Consider the following 15447-nt stretch of genomic DNA (forward strand, 5'->3'; position numbering starts at 1 on the left):
ACTCCCCGCTGAGGACAAAACCCAACATGGAGCGCAATCTCACAACCCCGAGACCATGACCTGAGCCCAAACCGAGAGTCAGCCACTTAACCTACTGAGCCACCCAGGCGCCCCCCCCCAATTTTTATTTTTAAACTACCCGCAAAGAAAAATCAGGCCCAGATGGCTTCACTGGCGAATTCTACCAAACATTTAAGGAATGAATTCTTCATTAAAACTTCCAAAAAATACAAGAGGAGGAAATACTTCTCAACTCACTCTATGGGGTAATACCATGATAGCAATCCCAGACAAAGATATCAACAGAAAAACAAAACAGAACTATAGACCCCATATTTGTTACAAATATAGATTCAAAAACCCCAGCAAAATACTAACAAATCAAATCCATCAATCCATTAAAAGAATTATATACCATGAAATCAAGTGGAATCTGTCAGAATTGGTCAATGAAATGCTGGTTTAACATCTAAAAATCTATTCTTCTAATATATCACGTCAATAAATAAAGCCAAAACCCACACAATTATCTCAACAGATGGCAGTACTCACCACCCTTTCATGATAAACTCTCTGATCAAACCAGAAATAAATAGGAACTTCCACAACTTCATAAAAGGCATCTATGAAAAACCCACAGTTCACATCACACTTCTTACAATCCCATAAATCAAGTTAGCCCAATCTTAAAAATGGGTAAAAGATCTGAATAGACATTTCTTCCAAGAAGATGCGCGAACACCAGTAAGCTCACAAGAAGATCGTCAACATTCTTAGCCATCAGGGGAACGCAAGTCACAACCACAGCGAGCTAGCACCCCCTAGCTGTCTGTGGTCCAAAGCACAGGTGATCCCAAGAGCTCTTGTGCAAGGACAGAACTGGACTCGCGTCGTGCCGGGGGGATGTCAAGTGTGTGGCCACTGAAAATAACAGTGCAGCCGTCCATCCATCAAACAGTTAAACACACAATCCAGCAATTCCACTCCTTGGCACCTACCCCAGAAAAAAATATGCCCGCAAAAAGCCAGCACACAGGAGTGTCTGGGTGGCTGTCGGTGAAGCGTCTGCTTTCGGCTCAGGTCATGATCCCAGGGTCCTGGGATCGAGCCCCGCGTCAGGCTCCCTGCTCAGCGGGGAGCCTGCTTCTCCCTCTCCCTCTCCCTCTCCCTCTGTGCTTACTCGCTCACTCTCTCTCTCAAGTAAATAAATAAATAAAATCTTAAAAAAAAAAAGGAATCGCTAATATAATAAATTCGGCTCTGAAGAAGAGATAAAGCTGCCCCCTAAACACACCGTTGTTTTATACAAGGCAGGACGAAACCTTCAGCTTTCTGCCTCTGAAGAGTACCCTGTCTCTCCGGTCACACTCCCCAGGCCCTTTCTATTGGACCTTTACACGGGGGCTTTCGAGGGAAGGATGTTGGCATTATCCCTGCAGCAGAAATGCAAAGCAATACCACATACTTACAGTAGCCAGGAGCACGCTCTGGAGGCTTCTGGTCCTGCAGCTCCAACTCAGCCCCCGATTGCTTCTTGGAACCTTGCAAAAGCATCAGGAACACCTTTTTGAACATTAAAAAGAGAGCTTCTTATTATTCATACTCATTTCCACAGCACGCCTCTTTTCTTGGCTTCGGTTACCCGACGAGATCGTGATGACAACATACACCACGCACATACACAGCGTATGTCATTAGCTTTTCATTGCGCTGGCCTGGCCCTCAGGCCACCCCATTCGAGGCAAGCTGGTCGTCAGGCTGCTCGCAGGATACAGAGTGGGGACAGCTGACCATAGACTCCAGGGCACTTACGGGCAGGGGCCGATCCAACCCAAAGGCAGGCAGACAGAGCAAAGCAGGTGCCAAGAATGTGTGTCCAGTGCAAATCGAGTTTGGGGCTGGCTGCACCAGCGTCTTAGAAAGTGGGTGACACAGCTTATTCGGCATAGGTGGGATGCCACGCATAAGAACCCCCACCGGACGTGTCTTCCAGGGGCGTGCCACATCGCCCAGAGCAGTTTGTTTAAGTAACGGCTTGAGGTCCCTATCTAGTTGGTGCTGGAAACACAAGTCCAGGTTCAGTGTGTTCCGATCCAAGGACTGCACCCCATATCCAAGCCCTGGAGCCGCCCCTGGATGTTCGGCGGGGTCCTTGGAGGCGTGAGAGGGCGTCCCCAGCACAACCTCGACAGGTGCATGCGAGAGGCAGGTGGTCCGTGCATGAAAACCGTGCAGCGGCCACCACCGTGGGAAAGGCTGGGGCGCTGGGCTTGAGCGCGAGGCTCCCTGCCTCCACACGCACAGGCTCGGGGACCCAGCGCCCAGAGTGTCGGCTGCACAGTCTCTGGAGCAGGAGTGGTGACCACAAGCGGCCGAAGTTCCGCGGATGACTGCTTGTGGTGCTCAGCAGGGACCCTGCCCTGTGGTTTCTGTAAACAGCACCCCCTCTGATTGCTCTGATTGCTTATTTGAGGAAATAAGTACAAAGGTATTGACTGTCTCCGGGTGTCAAGACGAGCCTCCAGCCTGCCGGGAAAACAGGGAGAGAGCAGCGGAGGGGAGAAGCCAGCGAGCAAGGCTGCAGGAGCGGAGAGACACATACTTTCTCTGCGTGCAGTTCGTGAGTTTGGGACAGAATCTGGCTGAGAGAGATCCCGAGTCCTGCCCGGGCCAAGGGCCAGGAGGTTTCATTAGACCTGGCGTGCTTACTTGTATTCGTCAGATTACAACCCCTCGCTGATTACCAGTAAGACCCCCCAGGAAAAGAGGCAAACCTCAGGACGACTACGAGTATCACCACCACCAATAATAATACAATAATTAATAATTAATAACAGCACAGTGCCAGGGCGTCCCCTTGGGAAAATGATTTTGCCTCTCTGACTTAGTTTCCCCTTATGATAAATGGTAATAATAAGATACACAACAGAACTGTGGCAAGCAGGGAGCACATTTATACAGAGTGGAAAGAACAGTGCCTGCCCAAGGGACGCTCCCAGCGCCTGGTCCTGAGAGGAACCAAGCGGGAGAACTACAGAGGGGCCATGCCGTGATGCATTACTTCAGTTAATTCTCAGCGCAAGCCAGGGACTCCCACTCATGAGGAGGGCACTGAAGCCTAGCGTGAGAAGCATTCAGAGAGTGCAATTTTTTTTTAAGATTTTATTTATTTATTTGACAGAGAGAGAGCACAAGCAGGGGGAGCTGCAGGCAGAGGGAGAGGGAGAAGCAGGCTTCCCCACTGAGCAGGGAGCCCAATGAGGGGCTCGAACCCAGAACCCTGGGATCATGACCGGAGCCGAGGGCAGACGCTTAACCATCTGAGCCACCCAGTCAGAGTGGCTCAGTCGGTAGAGCATCCAACTTGATTTCGGCTCAGGTCATGATCTCAGGACCATGGGATCGAGCCCCAGGCTGGGCTCCATCAGCGTGAAGTCTGCTTAAGATTCTCTCTGTCTCTCTCCCTCTGCCCCTCCCATGGCTCGCTCTTGCTCTCTCACTAATAAATAAATAAATCTTCAAAAGACAGACCACAAACTGTAGGCAGCCACGTGGAAAGGTGTCTGAGCACAAACTAAGCCTCTCAGATCCAGCTACACTTCCCACAGTTTAGGAAGAACGTGGCTTCCATGCATTTTCGGAAGGCAGATGTGGGATGCACACCTCTCACAGTGTTTTCTCTACACTTGTGATAAGGAGAGGCCACAGGCCACTGCACACAAACCACACAGACCCACGCCAGCCTCTTCTACATGAAAGTACCAGAAAGTCGTTTTCAGTCTTATCTAATGTTCTGAATTCACTGGAATTAGTTCAGGTTTCCCAAGCCAACAGAAATCAAATGAGGATGGGTCACACTGCTCTTAGGAACTTTTAGGGAAATTCATCACGTGAAATGAATAAGAACAAAACAGATGATGACGTTGCACTCAACAGCAAAAATATAAACAATCCAATTTAAAAATGGGCAGGGACACCTGGGTGGCTCAGTCACTTAAGTGTCTGACTATTGATTTCAGCTCAGGTCATGATCTCAGAGTCGTGGGATCGAACCCCGCATCTAACTCCATGCTCAGCGGGGACTCTGCTTCTGCTTCTCCCTCTGCCCCTCCCCCCACTGTCACGTGCTCTCTCCCTCTCTCTTTCTCTCTCAAATAAATAAATGAATAAATCTTTTTAAAAAACGAGCAGGGGATCTGAATAGACATCTCTCTGGAGAAGACATCCAGATGGCCAACAGACACATGAAAAGATGCTCAACATCACTCATCATCAGGGAAATGCAAACCAAAACCACAATGAAGTACCACCTCACCCCTGTCAGAATGGCTATCATCCAAATGACAAGAAATAACAGGTGTCGGCGAGGATGTGGGGAAGGGGGAACCCTCATGCACTGTTGGTGGGAATGTCAACCAGTGCAGGCACTCAGGAAAACAGCATGGAGGGTCCTCAAAAAATTAAAAATAGATCTACCGTATGACCCAGCAATTCCACGTCTGGGTATGTATTCGAAGGAAATGAAAACACATATATATATTAAAGAGACATCTGCTGCCCAAGTTCACTGGAGCATTTTGAACAGTAGCCAAGACATGGAAACAGCCCAAGTGCCAATTGTCTATCCATAGATGAAATCCTGCCATTTGCAACAACGTGGATAAACCTTGGGGAGCACTGTGTTAAGTGAGACAAGCCAGACAGAGAAAGAAATATACCCTATGATCTCACCTATATATGGAACATTAAAAGAAAGAAAGAAAGAAAGAAAGAAAGAAAGAAAGAAAGAAAGAAAAAGAAAGAAAGAAAGCAAGAAAAAGGAAAGAAAGAAAGAAAAGAAAGAAAGAAAGAAAAAGAAGAAAGAAAGAAAGAAGAGAAAGAAAGAAATTGAACAGATCCATCGTTGCCGGGGGAAAGCAGGGGGCCGACATGAGTACAGGGGGTCAAAAGATACAAACTTCCACTTATAAGATAAGTAAGTCCCAGGGAGGTGATGCACAGCGTGTTGACTCTGGTTAGCAACACTGGGCTCTAGAGCTGAACGATGCCGAGACAGTAGATTATAGAAGTTCTTTCCATAAGAGAAATGACTACGTGAGGTGATGCATGTCAGCTGAACTTTCCAACAGCCATCATGACAACACATGCACACATCAAATCATTACGTGGTACACCCTAACCGAATACCATATTGTATGTCAATAAAACTGGGGAAAAAAAGAAAGGAAATCGCAAGGACACTGACCGGTGTGGAAATGATTTATAATTAACAAAAAGAAGGACAAATTGGAGAGCACAAGCCTGTGGCATTTCCGCTCTTTGTTCTCAAGGAGCGGTACGTTCAAAAGTTCAGGATTCTTCCTCTAGGGGATGATGCTGTCGTAATTTAGAAGCGTTGTGGGGTGTGAGCATTGACGGCGGCCCAGGGTCAGCTCCACACTGATTATGCCATCAATCCCTCAGACCGCGGGGCGATGTCCACCCCATCGGCATGCCGTCTCAGCCCCCAGACTCGACCTGCACTTAAAGTGTCAGTTTGATGGACTGTGTCCTGGAGATGGGCAGCGTTTTTTAAGAAGATAAAACCACGTGGAGAGCTTCGGGGCTAAGGACCGTGAGGGTCACTGGCCAGTCCTCTCCGGATGCAGGAGTCCGGGCAGATCTGTCCCTTGACAGGCCTCACGGTGCATGCAGCAGGAGTTTGTCTGTTCCTAGGAGCTTGTATCCATTCCCGATGGCTGTTGTAACAAATGACCACAAACATGCGGGCTTCAAGCAGCACCATGTATCAAATGATAAGTCGGAAGTCTACAGTGGGCCTCCTGGACTGGTTCCTTCTCTGCGCCCCGACGGGGGATGCACTCCTTACCTTTTGCGGGGTCTGGTGGCCATCTACAGGCTCTAGGGCAAGTGCTCATGGCCCCACACCACACCTCGAGTTCAAAGCTCATCACCCTAATCCCTGCCTCCGAGAAGACATCACCTTCTGCCCATCTGACCATCCTATGTCCTTGTGACAGGCACGCTTCTGACTACACCACCCCACCCAACATAACCTTCCCGTCACAGGATCTGTGCCGCTCATGGCCACCGGTCTGGGGATCGGGACACAGGCTTGGGGCCATTATTCGGTCCAGGACTGGACCACACGCCACCAGTACAGCTCTGAAACAGGGACCAATGGCCCCTGGAGGGGACCAGGTCCCAAAAGGGGACGTTTGAGCGGTGGTGCTCTAGAGGCTCAGGAGATTAACCAAAGGTGAGACACTGAGAAATGGAAGTCGAGTGTGTCCTGGTCAGAGAGGGAGGGACACATACAAAGAGGGGATGCTAGATGAACCCAGTGTGACTGGCTTGGCCTTGGAGGTGCCGGGTGGAGGTCAACTCCTGGCTTTCAACGTGTGGCGAGAAAGAGCATTGAACAGAGACTCTCCGGCTGTAGCCAGGATGGGAGCAGGGAGCAGCGGTGCCCACAGTCAGGCGTGCTCCTGACAGCCAGGCCCCCTCGCAGGCATGGAGATGTACCCCATGTGCCCGGAGCACCTTGTTATGTCAGAGAGGAATTAGACACTCAGACACAATGGGGACATGTTAAAGATGCAAAAGCCAGCTTGGAGGGGCTCCCCTGGCTAAATCTGGTGGGATTCCAGCATCCAAGTAAATTGTGGCTCCCTACATACAGTAAGAAGCCACGACTCCTCACTGATACAAACAAATAAATGGGGTGAGGAGAACGTGCTCCGTTTCTGTGTAATGGCAACGAAGAAATGCAGAAGGAGTCACAGAATGGGAAGACCCAACAACTGGCAAATGTCAGGTTCGTATTGAACTCAGGCCAGGAACAGGGGAGGGCACACAAACCAGCGCAATGAGGAATGGGAACTGAAAGAATCTCAAAGCGTGTCCTTGAAAAATAATTAAAAATGAAGAGAAAAGGAAAATTAGCTTCAGAGTGGAAATGCCTGGCAGATGCCGTCGACCTGGATGAGCCATGTTCTCGCCGCTGCATGGAACAGACCCGCCTCTCACACTGGTCTCACTGTGCAAAAGGGCTGTTCTGGAATCTGCAGAAACACTGAGGTCACCAACGTCCCGGAAATAGGCATTCTTGAAGAGTGATGGAGAGTAAGGAGACACGCCACGTGCCTCACTGGTGACCCCGGACTGGATGCTTCTGCTCTTCTGGACATGAGAGGCACAATCAGAACTTGAAGGCAAAGACTGTACAAGAATCCTTGGTTCTTGGAAATCACCGTCCCCCTCTGTAGGATGCACGCATCTGAGCTCATGCACCCAAGGGACTGACATCTGCCTGCGTTGGTGGTATAGTGGTGAGCATAGCTGCCTTCCAAGGGACTGACATCTAGAACCTTCTTGATGGAGGCACAAAGGGAACCCACCAAACGGAACATACCAGACTGGATGGGAGGAAACGGCCCGTCTCACATAGGAGGGCTCTCCTTTCTAGATTACTAAAAACGTCACAATTATTAAAAGTGTACCTCAATGTTTATAATTGGGGAGGCTCTGTGGGGGGTGGGCAGGAGATATATGGGAAATCTTTGTACCTTCTGCTCCATATTGCTGTGAACCTAAAACTGCTCTAAAAAGTAGTCTATTAAAATATATATATACCACTAAAACTCTAAAAGTCACTCCATTTACATGACATCAAAAGATTTTGCCTTGGTTTCAGAGCTGGCTGCAAATGTACTTCCGGTGCACAGCCAGGGGCCAGGTGGAGGGGGGGCTCCAGCTCTCTCTGCTCCCCCAACCATACCAAGGAAACATTGTTCTGTGCACTGGGACGCACATCGTGACTCTATGATCAGGTTTTTACGTCTCAGTCTCACTGGCTTGGGAGCCCCTTTGGGGACCCTGAATCACAAGGAAATTTACTGTGGTTTAAAATGAAACCTGCAAAAATAAATAAATTAAATAAATAAAAATAAAATGAAACCTGTACTCTAGCAGCAGAGGCGGGGGTGTCCCCGGCAGGCCCTGTGCACCTGCTGCAGAGTCGTCGGGGAACGCACAGGGGAACAAAGGGGGAGCCCGTGCGACGTGCCCACAGCCATGCTCACTGCAGATCGATAACAGACACAGAACAAGAAAGTCAATACTTGCCCGGTGTAAAAAGACAAAATTAGCTGAGATAGATATTTTATGGACTCCATCAATCAAAAGAAAGTTTTTAAATGGCTTAATCTTCTTCCAATTTAAGATACCTTTCTCAAAGAAGTCCAAATATACTATAATATTATACTTCGTTAAATCTGCGTTTCAGATCTTTGTTTACGGTTGCCCTTAAGACGGGTAACTTCTTTTTGAGCATCTGCGCGTGCACAAGAGAAAAGAAAGCTACGTGACCTCCAACCAATCAATATCTGTTTAGCACCTATTATGCACAAAACACGTACTAAATGTAGCAGGTGGGAAGGACTGCAAGAAATCGGAGAAACACATATGAAATCTCCCAAGTGAGTGAGCAGCTGACTCTTTGCTTCTTCTTGGACTTGTTTTGGGGTGATTAGCACCGAGGAAGAGATGCGGATGTCTGGGGGAAAGAGAACAAGGAAGTTGCCGAAAAGCAAGCTGAAGGAAGGAATTACTCCCTGAAGAAGGCAGTGAGAACAGAATCCCTCTGTATCTTGTTGGTGCTCATGGTCCCACAACCCCGTGCCTTTGCTAAGATTTACTGAGTGGATCTGACTATGCAATTTCATCAATAAAGAATAAAGAATTTTTTTTAAAAGGGGGGCAAAGAGAAGGATGATCAAGAAATTTCCAAAAGATGCATCAATGGGTATAAGTAAGAATATTTTGGAGAAGGAAGGCAAATACAAATCAGAAATAGGGATATTTAAGGAATTAGCATCAAAAGAACTTTCAGGGGGCGCCTGATCGGTTCAATAGGTAGATTGTAACTCCTGATCTCGAGGTTGTGAGTTCGAACCCCACACTGGGTGTGGAGAATACTTAAAAATAAAATCTTTAAAAAAAACAATTTTCAGGGGTGCCTGGGTGGCTCAGTTGGTTAAGCGACTGCCTTTGGCTCAGGTCATGATCCCAGGGTCCTGGGATCCAGTCCCGCATCGGGCTCCCTGCTTGGCCGGGAGTCTGCTTCTCCCTCTGACCCTCCCCGCCCGTCATGCACTCACCCTCTCTTTCTCTCACTCTCTGGCAAAAATAAATAAATAAAATCTTAACAACAACAACAAAAAAGAATTTTCAGAAGTTATGGCACAATAAAACATTGCCATAACATTAAAAATATAGAAGGACTAAAATACAGAAATGCTTAATTTCTGAATATACCAATGTATGTGTATTCTGGATTAAAACAGCAGTGTTTGAGTGATACTGAGAAGTCCTCCCATTTGCGTGATTTCTTGCTGTTTGTAATCTGTTCTCAGAATTATTGTGTTATCGGACCCTAACAGACACTGTGTGAGAAAGTTAGGGAAGAAATTTCTGTGTCATCCATGAGAAGAGTGGCGTTCCAGCCCAAGTGACTCGTCCAGCTTTGCCCTGACCATAGTGGCCAAATTCAACCCACCCACACCCGGGCCATTCCCCCCGCAACCCCGGCGGCCCCCACTGCACTCAGCACCTGCAGGAGGACCTCGATGCTGGAAGCTGTTTACAACAGAAATCACGTAGCCGTTAGAGCAACGGTTATGGGGAAATCGACACAGTTTAAGATCAATATCATTAGTTGGGTACTCCTGTTAAACAGTGGCATATGCAGAGACATCCTGAATCAGACTTAAGATCCTGAGCATGGCAGTGCTGCATACTGCTCTAACAGGACCCTCTCTCCAGGGAGGAGGGGGGCCCCCAGGGCAGAGGGGGCCTGCACAGGCTGTCACTTAGTCGGGGTGAGGGAAGGAGGGGCCCCACTCAAAGCCGGCTCCCAGCCCCAGAGCTGTCCACAGGCGCAGAGGCCCCAGGGGAGTCCCCCATCCAAGAAGGTGGCAGGAGCCCAGGACTCAGGAACACCACCCAGCGCCACCCAGCCCCGGGGACCCTTCCAGGGGCAGCTCCTGGACATTTCATGGGCACCCCGTCAAAGTGAAGCACCTCAGGCGGCACCAGGAGCCCTTTCCATCAGCCTCACCTTGTGGCTCTTGGTGGCTACCAGGGACACACTCGGCCAATGGCCTGGAGTCCGGATTCCAGCCCAGGGGCTCTGCGTCTGGGCACTGGGACCCCTGGATTCAGCCAGAATCTCTGAGGGCCACCCCATGGGTCGGTCATCACCACCCCAGGTGTAGCAACTTCAAAGACCTCAGTTTCTGCTTCCACTAAACCCCGTCAGCAGTTAAGAATTCCTAGTGTTGAAGGCATGGATGGCTTCCAGTGTCCTGCATCAGCCAGGCTGGCCACCGTCGGCGGTGACACAGGCCGCCCCACTGGCCCCTCAGGCTCAGCAAGGGCAGCTTTCTGTGGCCCCTCTAAGTCAATGTTCCATTGATTTGTCTAGCTTTTACTAAAATAATGCCTACAAAAGAGACGAGTGGCTTAAAAAAGATTCTGATAGATAAAAGGAGTGATGCAAGCATACAGAAGTGAGTAGAAGGCAGGGCTGACACTGTTCCTGGCCCAGAAGCTTCTTTGATTTAATCCAAGGCTGTGGCTGGAAATCCAACCAGACCTGATTATTTGACAGAAAGGAAGGAGGTGGTGTGGGGGGGGGGAGGGGGGGGGAGGGAGGGTAGGGAGGGGAGGAGGGGAGGGAGGGAAAGAAATATTAAGAAGAATATGTAGGTATCTCATATACATCATAGTTATTAATAAGCCCCTCCATAAGCGTATGTTTTTCCCTGAATTATTGATCGCCTAACGGTTAACCAAGCATTTAAACACTAAGCATCCACACGGAACACAAAGACCCCTCGCCATTTTTTACTATGATGCTTAAATTCATACACTAGTTAAGCCAAGCCCTCCACAAAATTTCACTCTACCTAATGACAACTATCGCAGGGACTCCTCGACTTTCCTACTTTATTAGCCACAGATAAGATGCCACATCCATGAAGTGGACATTCGTTCTTCCTGCCATGGGTGTGTACTTGTGAGTGAGCAACTGTACACACGCTGAAGGTGTATGCTCGTTATTTTATCGATAATTGTGTTTGGTCCAAAAGGCGCTCCCTATTCCCTCAGACAGCTCTACCCTCTTCTTGGGGTAGTGAACCACATGGGCCATGAACACACTCAGTCTATGCGAACAACGTGCGGAACCGGGAATGATTACAGACACAGACAGACGCCGCCATGCAGCAAGTCTGGGCTTCCGCAGCAACACCCTCACTTCACAATGCAAAGGAAATTATTTTCGATAAATCTTCTGAGGCCTTTCTTTCCTATTTTAGTAAGAAAATAAAAGCAATTAGAAAAGACCAAAAAAAGTATTTCCTTTTTCAAGTGACCCAAACTGGCAACATAACTCTCAAAGGTGGCGTGCCTCTGTCTGCAGGGAAACGGTGACCCCCAAGTCCCCAACCATTTCGGTTGCTGGCTTGCTGGCCTGGTAGCCTGCTTGTCATCCAGGGTTCAGAAGATGGTGACGATGGGCTGTGGCACAGTCCCATCTGAGCCAGTGATTACTGAGCTGCCGGAGCTTTGCACGCATGTCCGCGGGGAACACCAGACATGCCCTGCCTCACGCCATTGAGGGACAGGGGCTTGGGAAACTCCCCGGTCTCCTGCTCTTCCGGGGGGCCCTGGTGTCTGCCTAAAATCCCTGCAGAAGACGCAACTTCACTGTCACTCCAAAGCCATGACAACAATTTCACACTGTGTTTCCGAGGGCAGGAAGAATCTTTACCATATTTGATGGGCTTGTTGCAAGCATTATTGTGTATTATGTATTATAGTCAATTCTTGGAATAACCAAGTAAACCGCTCTAATCATTCCATTTCAAAGATCAAAACCCCAAGGCTCTCGCGAGTTGAGTGATTTACCCAAGGTCCTGGGCATTGGAAGGGAGACAGATTTGGATTAGAACCGGTTGGGGCAGAGCGCATGCCTTTTCCACTACGATGTTCTCTTCCTGGAAGCTGGACGTATATCTCTGGAAGCGTCCTGCTCACCGTTTCATTCAGAAAGTATTTATTAAGCAACTGCTGGTGCGGGGCATTGTGCTGGGAGCCGCTGGGGTGCAGGTGAGCAAAACAGACTCACAGATAGCACCACCCGCAAAGTCATGGGTGCGTTTGGGGACCCTGCCTCATCGTCAGCAACCTCCATCCCGGGGCAGCACTGTTGCTGATGAGCTGTGATTTGGGATAAAGAGACCAGCCTCTCTGAGCCTCACCCTTAATATAGGAAAAATAACTAGGGACAGTGTTTGGGTTTAAACAGTTTAAAAATGGTAAATCTGTTACGTTTTACCACCTTTCATGACCATTTTATCCCAAACAAAAGCTGCCATGGGCACTGTCTACTTGGAACGATGCTGATTCACACACACGCGGCTGTTTGTTCTCTCACGAGGCTAACCCAGTGATGTGACTCCAGCCCCCGGAATCCGTTCCAAATACAGCCCAAAGTTCAGACTCTGACGTTCTAAAAATCATGTATTTTAATTCTCATGTTATATAACATTTCTAATATTGTTTCATACTCTCTGCCAACTACTAATCACAAAGCTTATCTGCCCCTGTAACTATTCCGGACCAAAAAGAGACAGGGGTCCAAGAGCCCTCCCAGATTTTTAAATTTTAGTTTGCATCGCTGGATTTTTATGTTTTGTTTTGAGAGACAGAAAGAGTTCGGGTGAGGGGGACAGAGAGAGAGAGAGAGAGAGAGAGAGAGTCATAAGCAGGCTCCACACTCAGCACAGAGTCCGATGTGGGGCTCAATCCCACAACCCTGAGATCATGACCTGAGCCAAAATCAAGAGTCAGACGCTTAACCGACTGAGCCACCCAGGTGCCCCAGCGTCACCAGATTTTTATTCTAAATCTACAGCACTTTCTATAATAATAACAACATAAACTTAGAGCTCAACTCAGGCTCGGCTGACCTCGAGGCCCTCAAACAAGGTTTGCCTTTGGTTCGGTTATACCCGTGGCCACCTCGTCCCAGAGGAAATGCCTGACCCTGCCTCCCACTGGCCAGACACTGCCGAGAAACCACACCAAGAGGTGGGTGTCACCCGGCTTAGTCCCAAGGGACAGGAAAGCAGAACTGGGGGGCAGTGTGGGGCTCCTGGAGAGCCAGCAGAGTTCGTGAGCTTGACCTGCACACCTCCGGCCAACGTGGGGCCACGGGCACCTGGGCAGACACAGGTTCACGGAGGAAGGCAAAGGCGCCTCCAGGTGAGGAGACACGGTCAGCCAACCCCCAACTAACAAGTGTTTGGACACCTAATGACTCCTAAAGACATCAAAGTTCTCAAATCCAAAAATGTGCATTTCCCTTAAAGAGTGCTAGGGAGGCAACAGGGTGTGCAACACTCCATATCCGAGCAACACGGTGCTCGGCACCGATCAGAACCTGGAAATAGTAAAAATGGCCCGTGTTCTCCGTCACGCGCCCTCCCCACTCCCTCGCCCACACCCAGGCACTGAGCAATAAATGAAAGCGTGCTTCAGCCCCCGTCCGTACCTCCTCCAGCGTGGTGTCTGAAATCCCGAAGCCCGTCACGTGCAGACTATGAAGGTTCTGTTCCAGGGCCTGGAAGAGCCCTTTGAAGCAGGCCCTGTCCGCATCCTGGGGAACACCATAGACCAGCTCCCCGCCACTGCTGTCTTTGAGGAAAGCTTGCGGGATGTAGGCCTGTATCAGAGACGTGGCTCGGGCAATGTCCTTCGGGTCATCGGCCTCCAGAACCGAAGGCTGTCCCAGAAAGGAAGTGAGGAACCTTAGTCCCAAAACACCAAATTTCCGGTAACTGATTTCACATTCGAAATTCCAGTTCAAAGCAGCGAAAGGGAGAAGTACCATGTAAGCCACGGGCATTTCAAGGACACAGTGACCGTTTCCGATGGAGCTGAGCCTCCCATGCCCATCTTGGTCTCGGTTCCAGGCACGTCAGGCAGGCCTGGGGAGGGCTGCACTCACACCCATCCCCTGCTCCTGGGGAGAATCCCTTCTGGATTACAGGACAAGGGGCTGGGTCTTCTTAAAGGGGAGACAAGGATTTCCCCTCAACATCACGCACAGAAGAAAGGAGCCACCTCAGGACAGTGAGATCCTCACCCCAAGTCAGAGAGGAAGCTCGACTCACGGCCCACAGCCCCTGGACCCCAACACCAGAGCCCCCTCTGCCCACCTCCGGCTGACGGGACCCCTGATGTCTACTTTTACCCCGCACGTCCCTTGCTTCATCCGCCTAAAGCTTTAGCCTCCTAGATGGACCCTGCTGTCAGAGAAATACTTCTGGAGCATCTGGGCCATGGGGCTACCTGGCCAGACATGGGACGTGCTGTTACCTGTCAGGGGCTTCTGACCCCCGTCTGGTTCCACTCAGTCAAACTGTACCATGGTCACAGGGGCTCACTGCCTTGCTCAGCCCTGGGGGTTTATTCTGCATCCAGGCCCCTGCACCCGGAGGCTTCGACTCAGTTACCCACTCCCTTTCCAGCCCACCCATCACACCGTAAGCCCCTTGTCCGGGGCCACCAGCAACTGGGCCTGCAGCTCAGCCTCCCCCGTCCCTAACCACCAGGAGCCCCACAGCCGGGCCCCAGCCTCACCTCACCGGCTCCTGAGCACACTGCACAGACACCATGATCACCATATTCTGTTCCCTTCTTGCTCGGGTTCACCCTTTCCTGCACCTGCCCCGAGCCCCCAAGGGCCTTGTGCCAAAACCGGGCTTCATTTTGGATTCCAGCAGCGTCAAGGACCAGACTGGACGCAGAAGTGGTATTTGCTGGTTTGCTCCAGCTTCCTACCTGTCTGGTGAGCGTCAGGCTGAGCCCCTGGCCGTAGGCCTCAGTCAGGCAGAAGGGGGGCCCACAGCAGCGAAGCCGGCCCTGCTGCAAAAAGGCCACGCGGTCACTGAGCGCTTCCGCCTCGTCCAGGTGGTGGGTTGTGAAGATGACCGTCCGACCTGCGTCCCGACAGGGTGGTGTCAGAGTCGGCACCGCAATCGGGACGCGGCAGGGGCGGGGGGAGACGATTTTAAAGACCATGGCTAATTTTTACATCGGAAAAAATTGAGTCGTGCGAAAATGACTTAGCCACCTTTTAGAGGGGATGCTTCTTCCTCTGCAGGCACCCTTGGGGTTTTGATGCTGTTTCTACAAATCCTCCATCCCCTGGTGAGTCGCAGGGGCCACTGACATGCACAGAGGGTGACACAGAGGGGCAGAAACACCAAGTGCCCATGTGTGGCCACCCCAGCTGTAAGACCCAGAGGCACACCCCTGCAAGGCCGTGGAGGAGAAATTTTAAAAAAACAAAAAAGGCTGGGAGGGCATCTCTGT

General features: G+C 50.1%; 1 protein-coding gene across 1 annotated transcript in view; it reads right to left on the reverse strand.

Annotated features, from left to right (window-relative positions):
* The window catches only part of ABCA13 (ATP binding cassette subfamily A member 13), a 369210-nt gene that overhangs the window by 163751 nt on the left and 190012 nt on the right, over positions 1–15447 (reverse strand). Inside the window, exons 40-42 of the mRNA XM_025853136.2 lie at positions 14914–15071; positions 13622–13852; positions 1470–1563 (exon numbers count right to left, since the gene is read on the reverse strand). Coding sequence (XP_025708921.1) covers positions 1470–1563; positions 13622–13852; positions 14914–15071 — 483 coding nt within the window. The remainder of the gene's footprint in view (positions 1–1469; positions 1564–13621; positions 13853–14913; positions 15072–15447) is intronic.

Source organism: Callorhinus ursinus, unplaced genomic scaffold, assembly GCF_003265705.2.
Source record: "Callorhinus ursinus isolate GAN/ISIS: 27379988/994484 unplaced genomic scaffold, GSC_fseal_2.0 scaffold60, whole genome shotgun sequence".
Classification (NCBI taxonomy): Eukaryota; Metazoa; Chordata; class Mammalia; order Carnivora; family Otariidae; genus Callorhinus; species Callorhinus ursinus.